The sequence below is a fragment of the Acartia tonsa genome, chromosome 2 (assembly GCF_053477335.1).
Source record: "Acartia tonsa isolate MP-2025a chromosome 2, ASM5347733v1, whole genome shotgun sequence".
NCBI lineage: Eukaryota > Metazoa > Arthropoda > Copepoda > Calanoida > Acartiidae > Acartia > Acartia tonsa.
The window spans coordinates 42,144,417-42,164,883 of NC_137261.1; the positions used below are offsets into that span (position 1 = coordinate 42,144,417).

Genomic DNA, 20,467 nt, shown 5'->3' on the forward strand with positions numbered 1-20,467 from the left:
TACAAAATCTTCAAAATGGCCCCCCCTAGACAAAGTGCTTCGCACGCCACTGGTTTCAAATTTGGCAACCACGATCTTATTAATCGTGATGACGTCATTGATGTTTGACCGCGTAGTTTTATTATAACCCAAATGTAAACAAACAAGCATTACGCAATCGAGAAATTAGAATTTGATTTGTTCGTCAGGCTGTTTAGGGTTTATCAACTACATTAAGTTTCTTGCTTATTATAGGCTTTAGCCAATATTTAAACTGCAATGCCAAAGCTTAATTTAAGAGATATTTAATGTTATAATGTATTAATGCTTAATTGTTAGATTACTTGTATGTCGTTTATTAAACAGTTGTTCAAAAAGTTCTTATAATGGATCTATATTCGTAATTATATTGAATCACTCGCTAACTATCTTGTATTTAACTGTTTTTTAATCATCATGCAAGTTTGAACTCTATAGAACATTTCTAACTTGCTTAAATCAACAATAAAACCTATCTAATACGTACGGACGGGGGGACCTTCCCCAACTATAGAAAAACTCTGCCTTTGATCTAATTAATTATATTAATTTATATTTATTTACAGATATTATACCTAAAACGGCCAGAATGAACAGTTCAACTACCTCAGATTCTGTTTCTAACACCACCAGTTCCAGCATTGAAATTTGCGCCAAGGAAACCAATCAATTGCTGCTTAATACAAGCGTTAATTTAGTCAGCTTATTTTTCAAAAGTGTTGTATAACCTGTTGAATTACACTGCCAACTATTTTAAAAATCCTCACCTTTTTCTGGTCAATACAACTCTTGATTGGTCTTGTAGGAGTTAGATGCACTATTAGATTCCAAAGAGAATATAAAGGTAATAACTTTTTTTCCTGGATGTCCCTGCCAGATTTGCTGGCATCCTACACCAGCCAGGATAGTGATATTAAAAATTGCAGCCCTTTAAAAAGTCAGTTAGTTATAGCCCTTTATCTTTCACACATAGTAAATGAGATAGATAAAAAAAGAAGGGGAGGGGCATTTAACGCCACCCCCCCTCCCCCTATTAAGATTATTTTTATTAAATATTATATTTTTTATATTTAGGAGGAGGAGCCGGAAAATGTTAACAATTTATCCGTTTCTAGCTCAAATGGATCAGGTATAATTGTACAGTTAAAATCATTGATTATCGAACAGAAAATCAAGTTTTATTTGATGAATCTTTAGGAATATCAGCTGAGAAATTGCCGTTTTTTAAAAAGCAGTCGATTTAAATGTCTCTCATTTCATCAATGAAAGAACAATGGATAAAGAAAGTTGTAGAGTAGATGCTCATTGACAAGCAAAATCTTCACCTAGAATTGCAGCCATCTACTTTAAGAAATGGCTAAGTAAATTGCACATCAAATCCCCTAACCCCTGAAAGAAATTTAATGTCTCTTAGAGAATTACCAATGGACCAGCGGCTGTTCATATCAGTTATGTAATAGATGCTCATTGTGAAAGGGTTCTTTACAAGAAAAAATCAGCTGTCTTAAATATTCGCAATCACATTTCTCATTAGCATAGCTAATATAAATATCGACAGACATTTCTAATTATAAAGACCTCCTTCCTACTAACAAATATTTCGTTCGTTTTAAGGATATAGAAGATCCAGACTTATGTCAAAACGAACATTCAATCAGAAAAGATTACAGTTATCGAACTCACAGGTATATTGATCTTTCGGTAAATTGTTGGGATAATAAGACGATAATTACTAGCTATAATAGAAAAACATCAGTTAAAATTAACACATTAGGTACCTAGTTTTTTTTGTAAATTAACTTTGCCAATCATTTAATTTTTAAGAACAGTATGAAATGCAGTTTATCAACGGTTCAAATTAAGTTTTTAAATTCATTTCAATTGATCTACCTAATATTTCTTTACAGAAATTCATAAGCGTAGTTTAATCACATGAGTATTTTTTAGCAAACTTGATTAAAAATATCTCCTAATTAGGTTTTCTTAGTGTTAACTGCTCTTGTCCCGACAAATCCATTACAATAGCTTTCAGTCAATTTTTGATATCCTATGACCTTTGAATAAATTAAATTATTCAGGCAAGTATTCTGTCAACCACATCTGACCTTTCAAATTCAAACAAAAATAAAAATACAAACAAGTTAGTATGAAGTTTATATTTTCTTAAATGGTATCTTTTTTACTAGCATCTAGGGACTCTTTAGTCCAAAGCTGTAGGCAGCAGCAGAGCCAAACCATCCTAACTATTAATTCATAACCATCCGGTCCCAATATAAAGCTTCCCTAAAAGTGAGGGCTCAATCAGTTCAGTATCACAACGTTAAGGGATAAACAAAAATCTTGCTTCTTTATACCTACCTATAATAAAATCTATCTTTAAAGGATATTTACATGATTTTCAGCGCATTAACTTACCAAAATAGTTACTAAAGTTCAACCGTCTATTTTGAATTGCAGCCGAGAAAATCGCATTTCGCTCAAAGCGTTACGGACGGTGGACAGAAAAAGTTAATCAAATAGTAGCTTTGTTACTAAAAATAACTTTGAAACAAGGAGGTGGAGATTAAAGTTTTCACATTGATATTCTGCGCTTTTGGTCATTCTAATTTCTAAGTCTAACTTTTGGATTTGCATTTATGGTGCCAAATAAGTTTGTCTTTTTATCTGCTAAACTTTGGAAATATTGAATATGTGTGTGCGTGCGTGTGTGAGTGTGAGCGTGTGTGTGTGTGTGTGTGTATGTTTGGTGTGTAAACACTGTGTAATTGGGACACAAGTATGTAGTATTTGGGATTGTATTGCATAAAAGTTTTTAAAGTTATTTAACATACATGTATTTTTAGATTCATTTGGACTCAAGTAGGTTTTCTAAATCCGTTATTTTTTTGGGAAAGCTTTACATATCTACGTACTTTATTTATAAAACTAGCGGCTTCGCCCCTAGCCTCTAGGGGCTTTGCCCCAAGAGATGACAACAAAAAAATTCAACAAAAAAAATAAGAAGAACTAAAGAAATCTTCTACAAAAGAAATTTTCTACAAAAGAAATCTTCTACAAAAGAATTCTTCTACAAAAGAATATTTCTACTAAAGAATTCAGAAATTTTCTACAAAAGAAATCTTCTACAAAAGAATTCTTCTACAAAAGAATATTTCTACAAAAGAATTCTTCTAAAAAAAAAAAAAAAAAAAAAATTGGGGGGGATTTTTTTTGTTTTTTGGGGGGTTGGGGGTGTCCCACCCCCCAAGAAAATAGCTTAAAACCACCACAGGACCAATAGGTATATACCCTGAAGAGTAGAATCCAATCGGTTCAGCAGTTACCGAGATCTTAAGGGACAGACAGACGGACAGACGGACAGACATCAAGCTACTTTGTATTATAGATAACGTATTGGAACGGGTTTGATTTTTTTCTTACTCCCTTATGCCCCTACGAATAAAGAGTCCTTAGATGCTAGGGAGGAAGCCATTATAACATCTTATAATATAAAGTAGTAAGGTATTTTGTCTAAAACTTAAGATATAAATAACTACTGAACTGATTAAGTTTTCCTTCTAACCATAGGATAATTGAGGTGTTTTTTTATGCCCCCATACCCCGTTAATAGAGTGCCCGTAGATGCTATAGGGGCGCAGCCGCTAGTATTAGTAATTTTATAGATTTAAGCACAAAATTCAAGAATATCACTTATTTTTTCTAGTGTTGAGTATGAAGACAATTCCGTCGATATTCCAAGTAATACATCATCTAAAAGGGTAAACAGTTTTTTTTTTTCATGTCATAATTTGTAAAGTAGACGGTCGAATTAATGAACAAAAGGTTAAAGGGGTAGTTGCACGAAATGAATTTGAACTTAATTTAATGAACCGCAAATTTTTTCCTGGTTAATTGGTTAAACTACATTTATTCTATACCTATATGAGCGACAACTTTTTCTGTTTTTTACCTTATGAATTATTTTCGACAGATTTTTTATAAAACGGCTTGCTTTATTGCATCAAGATCCATGACAGATATCTATATAGGAAATAAACGTCTATATATGAGCTCGAATCTTCCAATGATAATGTGTTTAATACTCATAGTGCTCCAATAATCCATAATAAACTCTCATTGACCAGAACGATAAGACCCATTATTTTACTTTTTAAAGAATAAATTCATTTTATTTATTTCATGTTGCTATTTGAATTATGTTAAAGTATTAAATTTCTATTCATAATATAGAAAATTTAAATTTATAAAATAGTAAATAAAAGTAAACTTAGTTTTAAAATAATTTGATACTAGCGATGCGTCTGTAATGTAATCAGATATTAAACTAAAATTTAACATTTAACTGAACATTTTAACCCTTTTAGGGCGATAATTTAAAACAATAAAAATGCTAGGATCCTAAAATATTTTAATGAAAGAGAGACAAAATTATAAATATGGTTTTAAATAAAAATAATGAAATTTAAAAAAGACTGAAGGAAAGATTAATATTCAATCTAGCCAATAGCGAGATAATATTAGAACGCCGCCTCTAGTATGGCATAAATTTGAAAGATCAATTTTCTACCATGTAGTTTTTAAGGATCTTGGACAAAGTAGCTTCTGACAAAGTAGCTTCGGACAAAGTAGCTTCAGGACAAATTAGAGCCTAGTTCACAAAAGACATAGGTCGACTTCTGAAAATTTTAGGTCGACCTAACGAAGCTTTAAGTTGACCGATTTTATAAAGACATCTGTTAGTTGTACATGTTTAGGTTGACCTACGAATAAATCGGTCGACCTCTAAAAGTTGTTTGTGAACTGGGCATAGCTTCCGGACAAAGTAGCTTCAGGACAAAGTAGCTTCCGGACAAAGTAGCTTCCTAAGAAAAGTAGCCTCCACTGTTAATAAAGGTCATGGCCGCAGCACTTGGCCCCCTTGCCTGCCTAGCCGCGGGTGCTCGGCTACCTAGCCTATAACCTAACCTAACCTAACCAAAAAATTGTAAAAACATTATTAAAACTTATAAAAACAATATTAAAAATTGTAAAAATCTATCAACCACTTTTTGCAAAATCCATGAAATTCTAAACCACCTATGTATTATCAGTTGATGATATTTTTCTTAAATAAATGTTCTGAGGCTAACATAGGTTAGGTTAGGTTATAGGCTAGGGAGCCGAGCGCCCGCGGCTAGGCAGGCCAGGGGGCCGAGCGCTGCGGCCACAACCTTTATTAATATTAGAAGCTACTTTTCTTAAGTAAATGTCCTGAAGCTACTTTGTCCGGAAGCTACTTTGTCCTGAAGCTACTTTGTCCGAAGCTACTTTGTCCAAGATCCGTTTTTAAAATATCAAGGCTTGAAAATCATCTTTTTAAAATGCATATATCACAAAAAGATGTTTTTCAAGTCTTGATATTTCAAAAACTACGTGGTAGAAACTTGAAATTCTTTCAAATATATGCCATATAAATGTAGTTTAACCCATTAACTAGAAAAAAAAATGCGGTTCACTAAATTAAGTTCAAATGCATTTCGTGCAACTACCCCTTTATTATTTGCAATAACTTTTCAGATCAAACAATATTTTAAGTAGGTAGTTAATGCACTTTTGAATATAGCAAAATGTTTGATAATTTGGTGCCTCCAACAAAGTTCCTGTTAAAATAACAAAAAAATATTCATAGAATTACAATTTTCCTATCAGCGGAAAACCCTAACAAATCTAAATAAATATTACAGCCAGATGCTAGTGTACCCGCATGGGATTGTGACCAAAGGACACCAGAAACTGCAAGTAAAGAAAAGAAGACATCTATGCTGAACAGAAAACAATCAAATTCCAAAGGTAGAAAGTTTATAACGATGGCATTTTACGCTCATATAAAGTCTAAAGTAGTTATGAAAGACTGGACTTTCTTCCTTGATTTGATTTCTAATATTTAAATTTTTTATGATAGAGGCTTCGTCACTATATTGAGTGGTGGGTGTCCATCTAGTTCTACATATATTTTGTTTGCCAAAAGTAAAGTGAAGCCCTTCTCAACCCCCATCCCTTAACAAACACAATCCAAAAAAAAAGAAGAAAAAAATATATTTAGAATTATTTCTCCGTCCAATGGGCTAAACCTTCCCTAAGCTATTACCAAACTTTTCTGTAAATCATGTTGTTACTTTTTATTTTATTTTACATTCTTATTTGAAAGGGATAGTTTCACGAAATGCATTTGAACTTAATTTAGTGAACTGCATATTTTTTTCCTAGTTAATGGGTTAAACTACTGACAGAAAAAAACATAGAAGCAAATTTGTTCATTATTAAATTGCCTACAAAAAAGTATAAAATGAAATTTTTGTGAGATGAATTTTAAGGGTACTTTTTGGGTCTCAAAGTCGGACGAAAAATTTTTTTTTTTCAAAAATTTTTTCACCTTGGTGTATAAAGATCGACCTACACAAAAATTGGTAAGACCTAGAACTGATCCGTATAAACCTTTTGAACTAAGAATTGCCCGCTCTTTCCAAATCCGTTGAGAGCTTAAATGTAGAGTTAATATTTTTTTCAAAAATGACCAAAGTTCGCGCGGGGTATTTTTCGGTAACGTCGAAAAAAAAATTCAAATTCGATTTTTAAGATCAATTTTCAGGTTTTCTTTGGTAAAATCTAAAATTCAATATGGGCTTTTTAAGAATTAGGCCAAAAAGTGAATAGAACAAGTTTTTTTATATAAAAAATTTAAAGGGGGGAGGCGGATGTGCCACTTTTTGAAACCAAAACTAAAAGTCAAAGGAACTCAACTAAAAAAAGAGTTACAGGTCTGAGATTTTGCATGGCCGTTGCTTAATAGGGGTACAATATGGAACTGTAAAGAAACGGCGGCGCAACCGCCGAAAACCGCCGAGAAAAGGCAAAAAAAATTCGGCGGGAAACGCCGGTTTTCGGCGGTTGCGCCGCCGTTTCTTCACAGTTCCATATTGTACCCCTAAAAAGCAACTGCCATGCAAAATCTCAGACCTGTAACTCTTTTTTTAGATGAGTTCCTTTGTTGACTTTTGGTTTTGGTTTCAAAAAGTGGCACATCCGCCTCCCCCCTTTTATTTTTTAAGAAAATTTTTGTGAAAAAAAAATCGAAATTTCTCGTCTTTTAAAAAAAATGATTTTTGACATAGAAGGAATAGTCTGATCTTTATGAAAATTTTTGTGGATAATTCCTATAACCTATACTAGTTATGATTATTTATGTTTGACTGGCCGTTTGGCAGTTTTTCATCGATTTTTTTAAGGTTGAAAAGACGCCGTGGGGCATTTATCGGTATTTTCTTTGAGTCCAATTATGACAAACTTTTTAATGGTCTTGGTCCCATTTAAAAATATTAATATTTACCCCATTTTTTTTTCAAAAATCGAAAAAAATACCGGTTCAGCCCCGCCTCACCCTATTTGAAATAAATTTAATTTTCTACCACGTAGTTTTTAAAATATCAAGACTTAAAAATTGTCTTTTTGGGATATATGCATTTTAAAAAGACGATTTTCACGTCTTGATATTTTAAAAACAACGTGGTAGAAAATTGAAATTCTTTCAAATATATGCCATTAAATGTAGTTTAACCAATTAACAAGGAAAAAATATGCGGTTCACTAAATTAAGTTCAAATGCATTTCGTGAAACTACCCCTTTAGATAATAAGAGGGAGAAAACGAAGAGACTACAAGAATGGAAGGCTAAAAAGGTTAGTATGGTATTTTCCTTCTAAAAATAAACTTATCATTCATCTTCTTTTAATATATTTTGCTTGTTGCATCATTGAATATGGTAAGTTTAAGGAAAGAGGAAACAGGTATTAGGAAGATCATTAGGTAATACAAAAGTCAGAAAAAAAAACTTTTTTGTTTTAAAATTGTCTATGTTTCACTTTTGTAGGGGCTTCCGAGCACACTGTTTACGTGAAACTGTAGTACAACCTCCCTCTCCCTCGATTTAGCTTTCTATGATGTTTCTGAAAGTGCTTTGTGTTACAGGATTCCTATAGTTCAGTTCCTCTCACCCTCAATAAAGTTCTTATTTTTAAAAATCTTTTTGCTCACCTTGAAATAAAGTTTTCAATCCACTACACATTGTCTGTGCCTACAATGCAACCAGGAAATCTGCAATTAAATGAGATGATTTAATAACCTTGTTGAAGTAGTACCTACAGGTCAATGTTTTTAGATTTTATGACCTTTGCTTTGTCTGTTTATGAGCCAAGGCTTTTTCTAGGTCTTGAAATTATTCTAAAACTTGTCTACTGAAGTAGGAATTATTTAAACATATACATAGAATTAAGATGTAGATTGTGCCGAAGTTTAAACTTTTTACCTGCCTAATATGCAACCAGCTAGTTATCACTGAGTGCGAAACGTTTCCAAAACAGCTTTATTGTTAATAACACATAAAATGTTCCATACAACTGCTTTTTCAAATATTCACGTTACTTGAAAGTTGAGTGATAAAAGTCAGGGGGGCATTTGCCCATTAACAATGCACAAATCTCCACAATGCACAGTAAGAATTTCCAGTCAAAGGTGTAAAGCAAGACCTTATTAAGATCTGTATGTTATGAAGTTTTATAAATGGTTATGAGGTGTGAATACCATAATTTCATAACATCTTAAATATATCCTCAAAATTTGATGTTCATACACATAAGGAACATTAATTTCCAATTTGTCTATTAAATCTTAAAGGTAATTTGTGATTAAGTGACACTAGAATTTATGTTTTTGCAATCATTGGACCTTTCCCTCAATGTGCATAACGAACCCCCTCCCCTTGTTTTTGAAATAAATTCAAAATGAGGTGAAGGAAGTATTTTTTAATCTTAAATCCTATTCCCTGTGGAAGTGGGCCTATACATGCGGTGCCCTAACCTTGCAGGGCTACACTGCACTCAATATAACCCAATTAGCAGACTAATAGCAACTACCCCCACCCCCTTATTTTCAACTTATTTCAAAAGGAGGGTGAGGGTGTTCTGCGCTTGACTAGGCCCATGAAGGAAACCGCCCAATTTGAATCTTGATTGAAAGTCATTCAATTAAAAAAAAAATAATTTTAGCAATTTTTTTGTAATACAAGAACATCAATTTGAAGACTTGCAATTTCAATGTTACTCATCCATTCTCACATAATATCTTCAAATACAGGAACTAATATTTGGAGATTTTAATCCTTGTAAATCAAGTACCTAATGGTTGTGAAACATAAACAGGGTTGTTTAAAAAACAAATCCCCAAAAAACGGATTTTTTTTGTAGTGGGATGGAGTTTAAATTTAATAAAAAAGATTTTTGTAAAATATGTAGGTACATTTTTCACTAACAAGCGTTGCGGAGCCGTTTGATTTTGGTGCGGCTCCAACTCCGGCTCCGACCTAAAATTAAAAAAAACTCAACATATTTTTTTGTTAAGTCTATTTTTGACTTTTGAAGGTTTTAAAAGTTCAATTTTTGATAAAAATGTAGGTACTTGAAAAACTTAAAAAGGGCGTTTGCACACGACACAACAGAGTAACTAAATTAAAATTAATAAAAAATCTCTGTTTTTAGCCAACCGGGAGCCGGAGCCGTTTTTTAACGAAAATTACGGCTCCAGCAAAATATGGCGGCTCCAAGGCTCCCGGCTCAGGCTCCACAATGCTGTCACAAACTTTTACTCTATTTTGACTCATTACGAGTAAGTTTTCGTAGGATTATCATTTTCAAAAAACTATTACTAGACATTTTTTAGTTTTTTTTTTAGTTTTTGATGCCTCTTGAATGCTTTTTAATCGCTTTATAATTATCGATATTCTTGAGAAAAAAAAACAGTTTTTACCATTATTAGCCGAACTATTGAGATTACATGATATTAACTTTTTGAAATTGATTTGGTTACTATGAGAAATGTTTTTTACTTCAAATTCCAAATATTTATTCCAACTTTCTTTTAATTTTAAATATTACTAGAATTATGTGAGGAAAGCTGATGGATCTCATGAGTTTATGTTTCCAAGACTCACCTTCCAAAGAATAGTCCAGGTACTTTTTTCTTTTTACTGGCAAAAGTATTCCACGAGGAAAATTGTTTTGACCGCATTTATTAATTTTTTAAAATTTCTATTTTTATACTCTTTCTCATCTGATAACTCTTTTCTAAATAATTTTAACATATTTGACCTTTATATTTCAAAAGCTTTACAGCTAATTAATCCTTGGATAAAAGTAACAGGATGTCCACATGTGACTGTATGTCTGTGTTTAAGGAAGGATATCGCTAATCGCTGAACCAATATGGTTCTCCTTTACTTACAGTGTAAACAGAATTTAGAATTTAGAATTTATAGGTCATGGGAAGGTTTATATCTATAAAAATTTTAGGCCAAAAAAAGTCTAAACTATAATTATCCTAAATTTTTCCGAGGACAATTTTTAAATGTTTAAATAAAGGACAACTAAAAATACGTGCCATACGTGCATAATCGATGATTATTGATGCTAAAAATCTTTGATTTTACTTGATTTTATATAAGCTTTAATTTGAGTACAAAAAGAGAACATTTATATTTATGCCAAGGCCAATCCAGTAGCATAACTTATTCAGGGAGTAGTAAAATGGTTTTAAAAAAACAATCATTTTTTTCCAAATATCATATGTCACTGGTGCTTAAAAATTCCCAATAGGGAGGAAGATTAATTTATCGTGCACAAGTCTTATCCCTATGCCTTATCCCTGCCACGCACCTGTTAAACTATTTTAATTTGTATCCTTGTTTGTGAATAATTTGTCCTCGTGGTGGCATCTGCAACTTTACCTGACATTTCTAATATATATATTCACCATATTCACCACTACTTTGCACATGCACATACCTATACATAAAATAGACCAATTTTAGAGTAGCGTTCGTTGCGGTAAAGCTACTTAACAATCATAATGCGGGTATCTTTATATGGTCATGGAAAAAAAAGATATACCGGGTTTCGTTGTATTTTCACAGTAGCTTTTCTTTTATTTCTATCCTCTACGAAGGGGCTCTAACCCTGCGGAGCCAATGTCCTAACCCTCTAGGGCAATTATTAACATTTACCTATCAAAAGCTACTGTAAAAATACGACGAAACCCGCTACCTCGTTTTCATTCCATGATCCCTTTATATATACTATTAATAAAGGTTATGAAAGTATTAATTGGATTGGAGAAAACGACTGAAAGATATTTTTTATTTGTTTTGACAAAAAAATCCGATGAAGAATGGTTATGATCGCTAAATTTCATTTAGATACACACAAATACATCATCTACTGGCAGATAAACATCCAATTACTGCATATAACGACTGGAAACTAGTATCCAATCTCTTAAACGGAAAAAAATTCAAATCTAATGAAAATCGGGCCAGATAGGTGTGATAGTCTGGCGAACACACATAGACAAAAAAATTTGTAAATCATTTTATTAGAGGTCTTGAGGCAAGAAAATGGCAAAAAAAATTATCCCAGCAGGCCATCATTTGCTAATAAAAATGTGGGTAGATTAATTTATCGTTCTTCTTCAAGCTCCCCTTCACATTATAAATCCACATTTATGATGTGTCCCCTTATAACTAAAAATAAAAGCATGTTTCTCTGCAGTTAATGACATTTCTGATTCTTGATATTTTTACTTGAACTTAGGACTCATATGATCGAATGATGACTCTTAATTACCTCTGATAATAAGCAACATAGCACACATTACTGTGCTGGTTATCTCATAATAATTTACTAAAATACACCCTTTCTTAGATCTTTCTTTCAACCTATCCATATAACTATTTTATTATATCATTATTATAGTTTATGTATTTGACGATTCTTTCAAAATGAGTTAATGCGCAAATGTTTTTTGCAAAAGACCTGTTAATTAGACAATCACTCAGCAACCAAAGAGTTTATTCTTAGCACAGAATAGATTTGATTTTTTTTTATGATGTATGAGTTTTTAACTATTTTGTTTTTGAACAACAAGTTTTGCCTAGTTTTAAAGGGACAAAAAGATTGTTCATTTATTTACACACTGTTAAAGAGTACGGTTTTAAATACATTTGGTATTTAGAAACATCATAGAAAGCTAAAACTTATATTATATCTTTATATAAAAAGGTCAATTGAAATTATTATCAAATAGACAAATAAATTGTTAATCAACGGGGAAAAAATATAATGTATATTGTTAAATATTTTTTCATTTCAATCATAAGCTGATCTAAAGCTTTCTAGAATGTATCTAAAGACTTTGACGTCCTAGATATTTGGAATTACGGGATGGTCAGGACAATCCTGTCTTCATTTATGAAATAAGTAAACTTAGTTTGTGTTGATGACATTTGTGTGCATTGTTACCAACCTCATTTCTATTCACAATCTAAATTCTGATATTCTGATATGTTGCCGTGTCATTGCTTTTCATATAGATTAATTACATTAGAAGAGTAGTGCCTCAATGTTGGGAAATAAAAGCCCTGTAATGACCATTTTCTGTTTAAAGCTTCCATGCAAAGTGTTATTGAATTGGTGAATCCTTTGAATGATATTGTTTCGGAAAAAATATATTTTTCTTTATATTATACCTGTGACTACACCCCTAGAGACCACCCCCCCCCCCTCACCACTGTCAATTTTAGTTTTAAATAGAAAAAAGTAAACAAAAAATTGGAAGGGGTTATATTTCCTAGGGGCGATTTCTCTTGGGTGGAAAGTGGTACCCTCCCCAAAAATAGTTCTAAACCTTCCCAGGACCTATGAAAAGCTACATTGTAAAGGAGATCTAATATATAAAAGATGACCAGTAACCTTTTTTAAAACTAACTTGTGTTTTATTACCTTTCTACTAGCGGCTTTGCCCCTAGCCTCTAGGGGCTTTGCTCCAAGAGATAATTAAAAAAAAATTGCAGATGCAACCACTTATTTCGAACATATTTAATTTAAAAAAACCCATACTTTGGTGCTGCGAGCCATAATTTTATTGGTTATCCATAACGCTTTCTTTTCAATCTTTTAATAAATTTTTTTTTTTTTTGGGGGGGGGGGTTTGGGGGTGTCCCACCCCCAAGAAAATAGCTTAAAACCACCACAGGACCAGTAGGTATATTCCCTGAAGAGTAGAGCCCATTCGGTTCAGCGGTTACCGAGATCTTAAGCTTCAGACGGACAGACAGACATCATTCTACTTTGTATTATAGATTGCTGCTTGAAAAAAAAATTATTAAGAGTTATATTTAAGGGACATTAAAACTTAACCTAATAAATGTTTGTAAATGATTATCTATTGATTACATCTGTTGTTATTTAGGAAATTATGCAGGGCCTCCAGCTTCAGTTTAGGTTTCAGGTAATAATTTATTATTGGTGAGGGACATTTCATACCATGTGTGCTGCTGCTTTCGTTAAGATTCAATGATACTAAAATTGAATAATGGCATGTAAAAGATAGATGTGTCATTTTATCAAAACTTTACATGTCAAACAATATTCTTTCACATTTTTTGTGTATGAGTATCTTATTGATGCTTTAACAATAAATGCCATCCTCTACGAACAGACATACGAATGAACGAACCGACCCTGATTTTTGAAAACCATGAATTGTAAAATATTTCGGTTTTCGGCGATTTTTCAAAATTGATTTTTCGTCAGTATTATTCTTTTTAGATTTAAAGTATGAACATTATCAGAATTGTAATTTTGGCATTCATATTGAGAAATTTCTGCCCTCGTAATTAAGAAGAAGCATTTAAATTATGGATTTATTTAATTTGGAACTTAGGATTTAAAAGTTGTTAAAAAGCAAATTCAAGTAACAAATATAGGTTTATCCTTTTAAAAAGTAAATATTAACTTAAATGTAGTTAATTGAAGTAACATAAACTTTGTTCCTAGAAAATGGAATTTACCAATACCTTTTATGTTTCTGGATATGTGTTTTCCTTGTCATAATGATAAATTAAAAAGGACAATTATGTTCAAAATTGGCGTAGCACTTAAAGTAGACATTATTTTCAGTGAAAACTGAAAATAGAATAATGAGGTACTTATATTTATAGTATACTAATATTATAATGTAAAGAGATATTTCACTGTTAATTATACTGGTCCTCAAAGTTTTATAACATGGGTTATAAAATTATTAAATTAGCTCCATAATCTTATTTTTAGAGCCTGGCTCTTGCTGCTCTACAGGAGGCTGCTGAAGCATATCTATCAGGAAACAATGAAATTAATAATTTATCACGGGTGTATAAACATTCTCAGAAAAATTGAAAAAATGTTAATTTTTACATTTTTTCCCCAACCACATACTTTTTATTTACCCCCCCCCCCCCCCCCCCCCTTTAGAAGGATTAACCATGCAGAAAATACATTTATTTCTAATTTATAGAATAGAATTTTAACTAAAGGTTACTATGAACGAACAAAAGCAGGTTGTTTTAAACCCTAACAAAATTTAGGATTCTTGAGCTAGTTAGATATAAAGAGAAGAATGAAAATAATTTTAGTTTTAAGAAGAAAAATGTGTATGGAGTTTCGTCTAAATTTTCATGATATCTTGAATTCAACAAAACATTTGATTGTTTTTTATGCATAACTCGGTCCAAAACAGCTACAGTCTCAGAGACAACTGCCGTAAGCTGTTAAGTCTAAGTCTCCTTCGTGCGTTGTCCACTTTTAATATTAAAGAAATATCGGATCATGGAAAGAAAACGAAGTAGCGGGTTTGTCGTATTTTCACAGTAGCTTTTCTTTTATTCCTAGCCCCTGTGGGGGAGGGGCTCTAACCCTTCAGTGCCAATTTCCCAAAACTGTGGGCATTCATTAACCTTTACCCAACCTATTCTAAAATAACCTATTAAAAGCTATTGTGAAAATACAACGAAACCCAATTCTTCGTTTACTTTCCATGATCTGAAATGTCTAGTCACTCTGCTAAAAGATTGAATGTACACAACCAAAAAAAGCTTTATCGTAGGTCTATTGTTAAAATCATTTCAAATGGACGTTTTAAGGCACAGCACAGTTTAGTCTTACAAAATCTCAATGTTTTATCATTTAGAGCTTTTTGGAACAGCAACATGGGCGACCAGCCACTGCAAGGGAAACATTGATTTTCTGGCTTTTAACATTTCATGACTGTTTAATTCACTTTGTTTGCATGTCCCTCAGTTAGTCCGCTATATAGGGAAAGTGTGATATTCTTGGCTGATATTTAATAGACTGTATATTAAAAAGTTTGAAAAGTAACTGCTGGCGGCTCAGCCGTTTAGCCGTTTTTTGCCTATTTTCAGGGCAAATTCATCATTAATTACGTAGGAATCAACTTTTTAAAACCTATTTTTGGTTTAATTCATGTTAAATGATAGCAATAAAATTTTTTAAAATTTCTAGTACCAACAGCTACCGGCTATAACCGTTTGGTTAGGTTTTTGAGTGACAAAAAGTATTAGGTATGTGGTTTCGTGACTAATTTGCTCTTAAGATAGCCCCATAATGGCAAAACGGCTGAGCTGCCAGCCATTAGCCGTTACTTTTCCAACTTTTTGTTCGATTTAGGGAAAATAGACCTACCAAGGATTATTCATGCAAAATTTCAGATCCAAATTCGAATTCTAAGTGCCCTTTAATCATTGATTACGAGATGGTTGCATTAACCCCCCCCCCCCCTCTTTACTTAGCCCGTTAGTATGTCAGTCATTAAAAAAAAGATATAAAACATATACCTACAAGACCTTTGAAAGATTTCGTGATTTTTTTGTAAATATATTCTGACTGAAAATGAATGTTTGTAGCGAGTAACTTTGCAGCCTTCAGACATTATGCTGATCAAAAAAATAAGAAAAATCAGAGATTAATCTCCATAACTAGGTAAGTATGTTTGTTTTTAATAAGCCTGAAAGACGATAATTTTAAGAAATATCTACGTAATACTTATGGATCATTTAGGTATTCTGTAACCTATCAAATCTATCCTCCTATACTATAAAGTAGTAAGGTTTTTCATTTTAAGCTTAAGATTTCGATGAGTACTTAACCAATTGAGTTCTCCATTTCAGGGAAGCTTTGAATTGGTCCCAGAGTGGTTTTAGATTTTATTTTGTTATAAGATTTAAGTTATGAGATGGTTTTAGGATATTTTTCAATCTTCGTGTAGTGCCCCTCTGCCGCTAATTTCATATATATTTGATGTCTAATGGGGTAAAAGGCTCTTGTTATTTCCAACGGTCTTTAAAAGTTCTTAAACCCCAAATTAACAGTCTGAACTTCTTGTTTAACCAGTAAAACAGACACAGTTGATTAATTGTCTTTAAAAAATATCTACATACTATCTTATACAAGATTATACCTAATAGTTCGTAATTTAAATTAATCTCTCTCCCAGAATCATTTACAAACCTCACTTTTTACATTATGGCCTTCAGAAGTTGCAGGGATATGGCAATAGACAACAAAGGAGTTTGTTGTACACTGTTACTTGGATTGGGCACTTCAGAACCAATAGGGCTATTGGAAGCTAACTTGAGATTTAAGCTTTTTATTTCTTTTAATTCTTTAGTTAACTGCATCCCCTCCCCTAACCCCTTAACATTAATTAACTACTAATGTGCACATTTCCATTACCCTCACCCCTCCCCCATTTAATATTTTGTGTAGTATTTTGTTGATTATAATTGGGAAGAAAGGTTTTATATTATTGTAACCGCCCTATCCTCTCTCCCTGAGATGTAGTGAATTTTTAATGCTTAACTTTTATATTTAAAGTTTGTTTTCAATATTTTTATGGGTTAAAGTTTGTGATGTATCAAGATTCAAGAATGAAGAAAGGATTAGAAATATATCCAGGGCCGTATTATACTCGCATTCTTTCAAAGAAGAATTTAAATTCTGGTCTCAGAAAGCTTAAACAATAATATATAGATATTTACCACAATTTACAGAGTGATAATTTTTTAATTAGACATTAATTTTAAGTGCCTGATATGGCAGCAGCAGAATATGTTAAATGCTGTTTTTGAAGAGTTGCCAGGAATCATCCATGGTACTCTAATGACAATCAAATTATCTGCGTTGTAAGTGTAGATTCTACCAATAAGTAGAAGATAACCTATCAAGGATTCATTTCTTTCTTTTGAGTAAAATTTCCTGCACCCTCCTATAATCCTCCTCACCACTCCCACTGTTTTGAGACAGCTTTTAGCTCTTTGTTTCAATAAAACAAATATAGATTAGACATCAAACACAGCCATTTTGAGCTATACGGCAACCCATTACCATTGTGCGATCAATGAGTGGTAGAAAAGGCAAGTCTTTGACTTAACCTTCCTTATCCTGATTTGAAAGTTTGATTAATATTAAATGAGCAGACATGGTTGAAACTTGTACGCTTGAGGATCCATGAATTTAGCCAAGTAGAAGTAAATAAACCTTCCCCTAAAAGGACCGTTACCTGAAGGATCAAGCCCCAAAACAAATTTAAGGCCCTGAAAGACATTTTAACCAATTTGTACCCCTGATTTCATGGTTTTTTTTCAATACAACCATAATGTTTCGGCTTCAAAGGCATAAATTAATTGCTACTTTATTGATGTTTCTATATATTTTACAATCATTGAGTATTTTACACTTGGAACTTGGCATTTTTAGAATATTGAAACCGATGAAACTCTCAAGATTTCGGACAAATTTTATTTTCTTATTTGGGTTTAAATAAAATGAGAGCTTAATTCAAATATAAATACTGCGACAGGCCAAACATTTTCTTTGGGTCTTGTTATTTTTTACCTGTATCTGTAATCCAACATGCTAAAATCCATGAAACATGTATCATAATGTACATTTTTCTATGTATATTACAGCAAATCTTTAAACTTTTAACACAAAATCTTAGGCTCTGCGGTAATATTAAATACAATTTGTAGACATTTTTGTACAAGGTCAAAAGCAAATGTTAACAAAATGAGTAAAATGGCTAGTGTAAACCTTCAAGTTTCAAAGAATTATATGCTTGTCCCGTAATATGAAGTAATAAATCAAATGTGTGTGTATGTCTGTCCACTAAGATCTCATGAACAGCTAAACTATTCGTTCAAGAATTTTAAGCAGAAATGGCATCAAACTCCCACACAAAAAAATAATCTTAAATTAAAAATAATTATAAATTGGGTAGGGATAAATCCACCTCCCTACCCGCCTCTTTTTGTGATAATCACATACAGTACAATAGGTTATATTTGTATTTGATATGAGAACTTTTGGAATATTTCATTGTTTTTTAACCTAAATATCATTATTGTTGCATATTTATGGATGTAATTGTACTTGTTTTACTTCTATTAATTCAACATTTATTAAGGAATTTTATTTTACTTTAGAGCGTATGTAAATATAATAAATGAAAATCTTTTTAAGTCTGGAATAATCTTCTATCTAGACGTAAATGTTTTATAGCCTCTATAAAGGGCATAAACCAGTATTAAACTGCATATTAAATTTTAAAAAGTCTACAAGTATTCTAAATAAAGTATACATAAGATATTTATTTTTAGAATTTTAAACTTGAAAATATGTTGACTCTACAAAATATGGATAAATAGTATTTTGCTTTTAATTTATTCGATCCGACATGTGTTAAGGCGCGGCGATAGAACAAGAGTAGAGTAGCTGCGATCCTAAAAATAATAAACATTATCTGAGAATATTTTAAATCAACTCTATGTGGATAGGTTAGTCGGTCTTAAACCGCTTTAGTTAGCTAGTACAATTATTCTTACGTTTGGGGTAGGACCGTTAAAACATAAGAAGGTCCTACCCCAAACGTAAGAGTCCCAAACGTCAGAGTGGACAAACGCAAGAGTCCCAAACGCAAGAGTCCCAAACGTCAGAGTGGACAAACGTCAGAGTGGGACAAACGTCGGAGTGGACAAACGTCAGAGTGGACATTGCTTAAGTAAAACATCAGAGTCTATGCTATTTTAATTATATGACAAAAAATCTTCTAATTATGGTTATGGCCGCAGCGCTCGGCTCCCTAGCCTGCCTAGCCGCAGCGCTCGGCCCCCTGGCCTATAACCTAACCTAACCTAACTAAGAAAAATAAGGGGACCGAGGGAGGGGGGGGGGGGGGGAATTGTATAAAAAAATCAAAATTGAAAAAAAAATTGAAAATTGAAAAAAAAAAATCAAAATTGAAAAAAAAATCAAAATTAAAAGAAAAATTCAAATCGAAAAAAAATTTTTGGGACTCTTGCGTTTGTCCACTCTGACGTTTGTCCCAAAAATCCTGCGTTTGTCCACTCTGACGTTTGTCCCACTCTGACGTTTGTCCCACTCTGACGTTTGGGACTCTTGCGTTTGTCCACTCTGATGTTTTTCCACTCTGACGTTTGGGACTCTTACGTTTGTCGTGGAACCGTTTTAACTAGCGGCTATTTGGCCGTAGTATATGGGGAGGGGCGGAGTAACAAAATAGTCTAAAACTATCCAAGACTTGAGTTTTAATATTACATAAATAACTTAATACTATCCTGTTACCTATTTTCATACTTATTTCTAATTAAAATATTTAATTATTTGTATTATGTTCTATACATTTTCAAAAAGCTTGTACGTACTGATTCCTTTTTTATTTATTTCAGGTTGTGCGAAAGTCATTACGGATGCGCTGAGTCGAAGCAACAAGTTATAAGAAACAAATGCCTGTTCAATATTTCCTCTTTGCATCAATAATTCCAAACCAACACCTTACCTCTACTCCCTCTAATTTCCCACTGCTAATAACCAAACCCTTTGTAAGCTATAGTGATCAAACGTTACAGCCAAAATGATGAGATGTGAAAAAGATTACGATTTTAAGACTATTCATACTATTCAATATTAACAACTTTTATGATTCGACAGGTATATTTAAAATTAAATGTCGTTCAGTTTAAATGTTATCATCCAAATCAAAGTTTGAAACATGTCCTAAGAACAAAAACACTATTATACAAAGAAATTAATTTCTTTATTAGTGATAAGATTTCCCAAAATTAGAATTTACAAATAAACGACACAAACAAAGATTACAAGATATAGCTGCCCAGAAAATACCCAAGTCAATTAAACATGTAGTGCTGCTATTAAAATTTTTCGCACAATTGTGTTACACACCTTTTATATGCCCATAAGTTTCCTTTATAATCCATCACCCCCAACCAACCCTCTCCCCTAACCCCCCCCCCCCCCTCCCCCTTCAGGTGTTTACCCTTATTACGTGACTGAAATTGAAGCCAGGTAGAATCATAACCACCGGCACTTACTAAGAAGGGGTTCACACGAAACAGCAGAAGCTTTGTAAATACAATTGCTCTCAAAAGGGTTTATCTAAGATTGTTTTGGATCAATTTAATTTTAGTTTTTTAACTCAAAGGAAAAGAATT

At 32.5% G+C, this 20,467-nt stretch overlaps 1 protein-coding gene across 1 annotated transcript; it reads left to right on the forward strand.

The window, feature by feature from the left end:
• The first annotated feature begins 579 nt into the window (after positions 1–579).
• LOC145311892 (uncharacterized) lies at positions 580–20,235 on the forward strand. Its single transcript, XM_080150924.1, has 14 exons — positions 580–674; positions 822–862; positions 1,093–1,147; positions 1,633–1,703; positions 2,097–2,158; positions 3,722–3,776; positions 5,742–5,847; positions 7,684–7,733; positions 9,987–10,058; positions 13,351–13,389; positions 14,214–14,260; positions 15,107–15,147; positions 15,840–15,917; positions 19,685–20,235. Exons 1-13 carry the CDS (start codon positions 608–610, stop codon positions 15,902–15,904), a joined length of 771 nt encoding a protein of 256 aa, XP_080007050.1. The 5' UTR covers positions 580–607; the 3' UTR covers positions 15,905–15,917; positions 19,685–20,235.
• The last annotated feature ends 232 nt before the right edge of the window (positions 20,236–20,467 follow it).

Excerpts from the sequence above, each read along its gene's own strand:
- LOC145311892 (XM_080150924.1), top strand. The coding sequence starts at position 608 with ATGAACAGTTCAACTACCTCAGATTCTGTTTCTAACACCACCAGTTCC. Across the intron at positions 3,777-5,741 it reads GTAATACATCATCTAAAAGG|CCAGATGCTAGTGTACCCGC; the intron begins GTAAACAGTTTT and ends TAAATATTACAG. Across the intron at positions 5,848-7,683 it reads AAAACAATCAAATTCCAAAG|ATAATAAGAGGGAGAAAACG; the intron begins GTAGAAAGTTTA and ends CTACCCCTTTAG.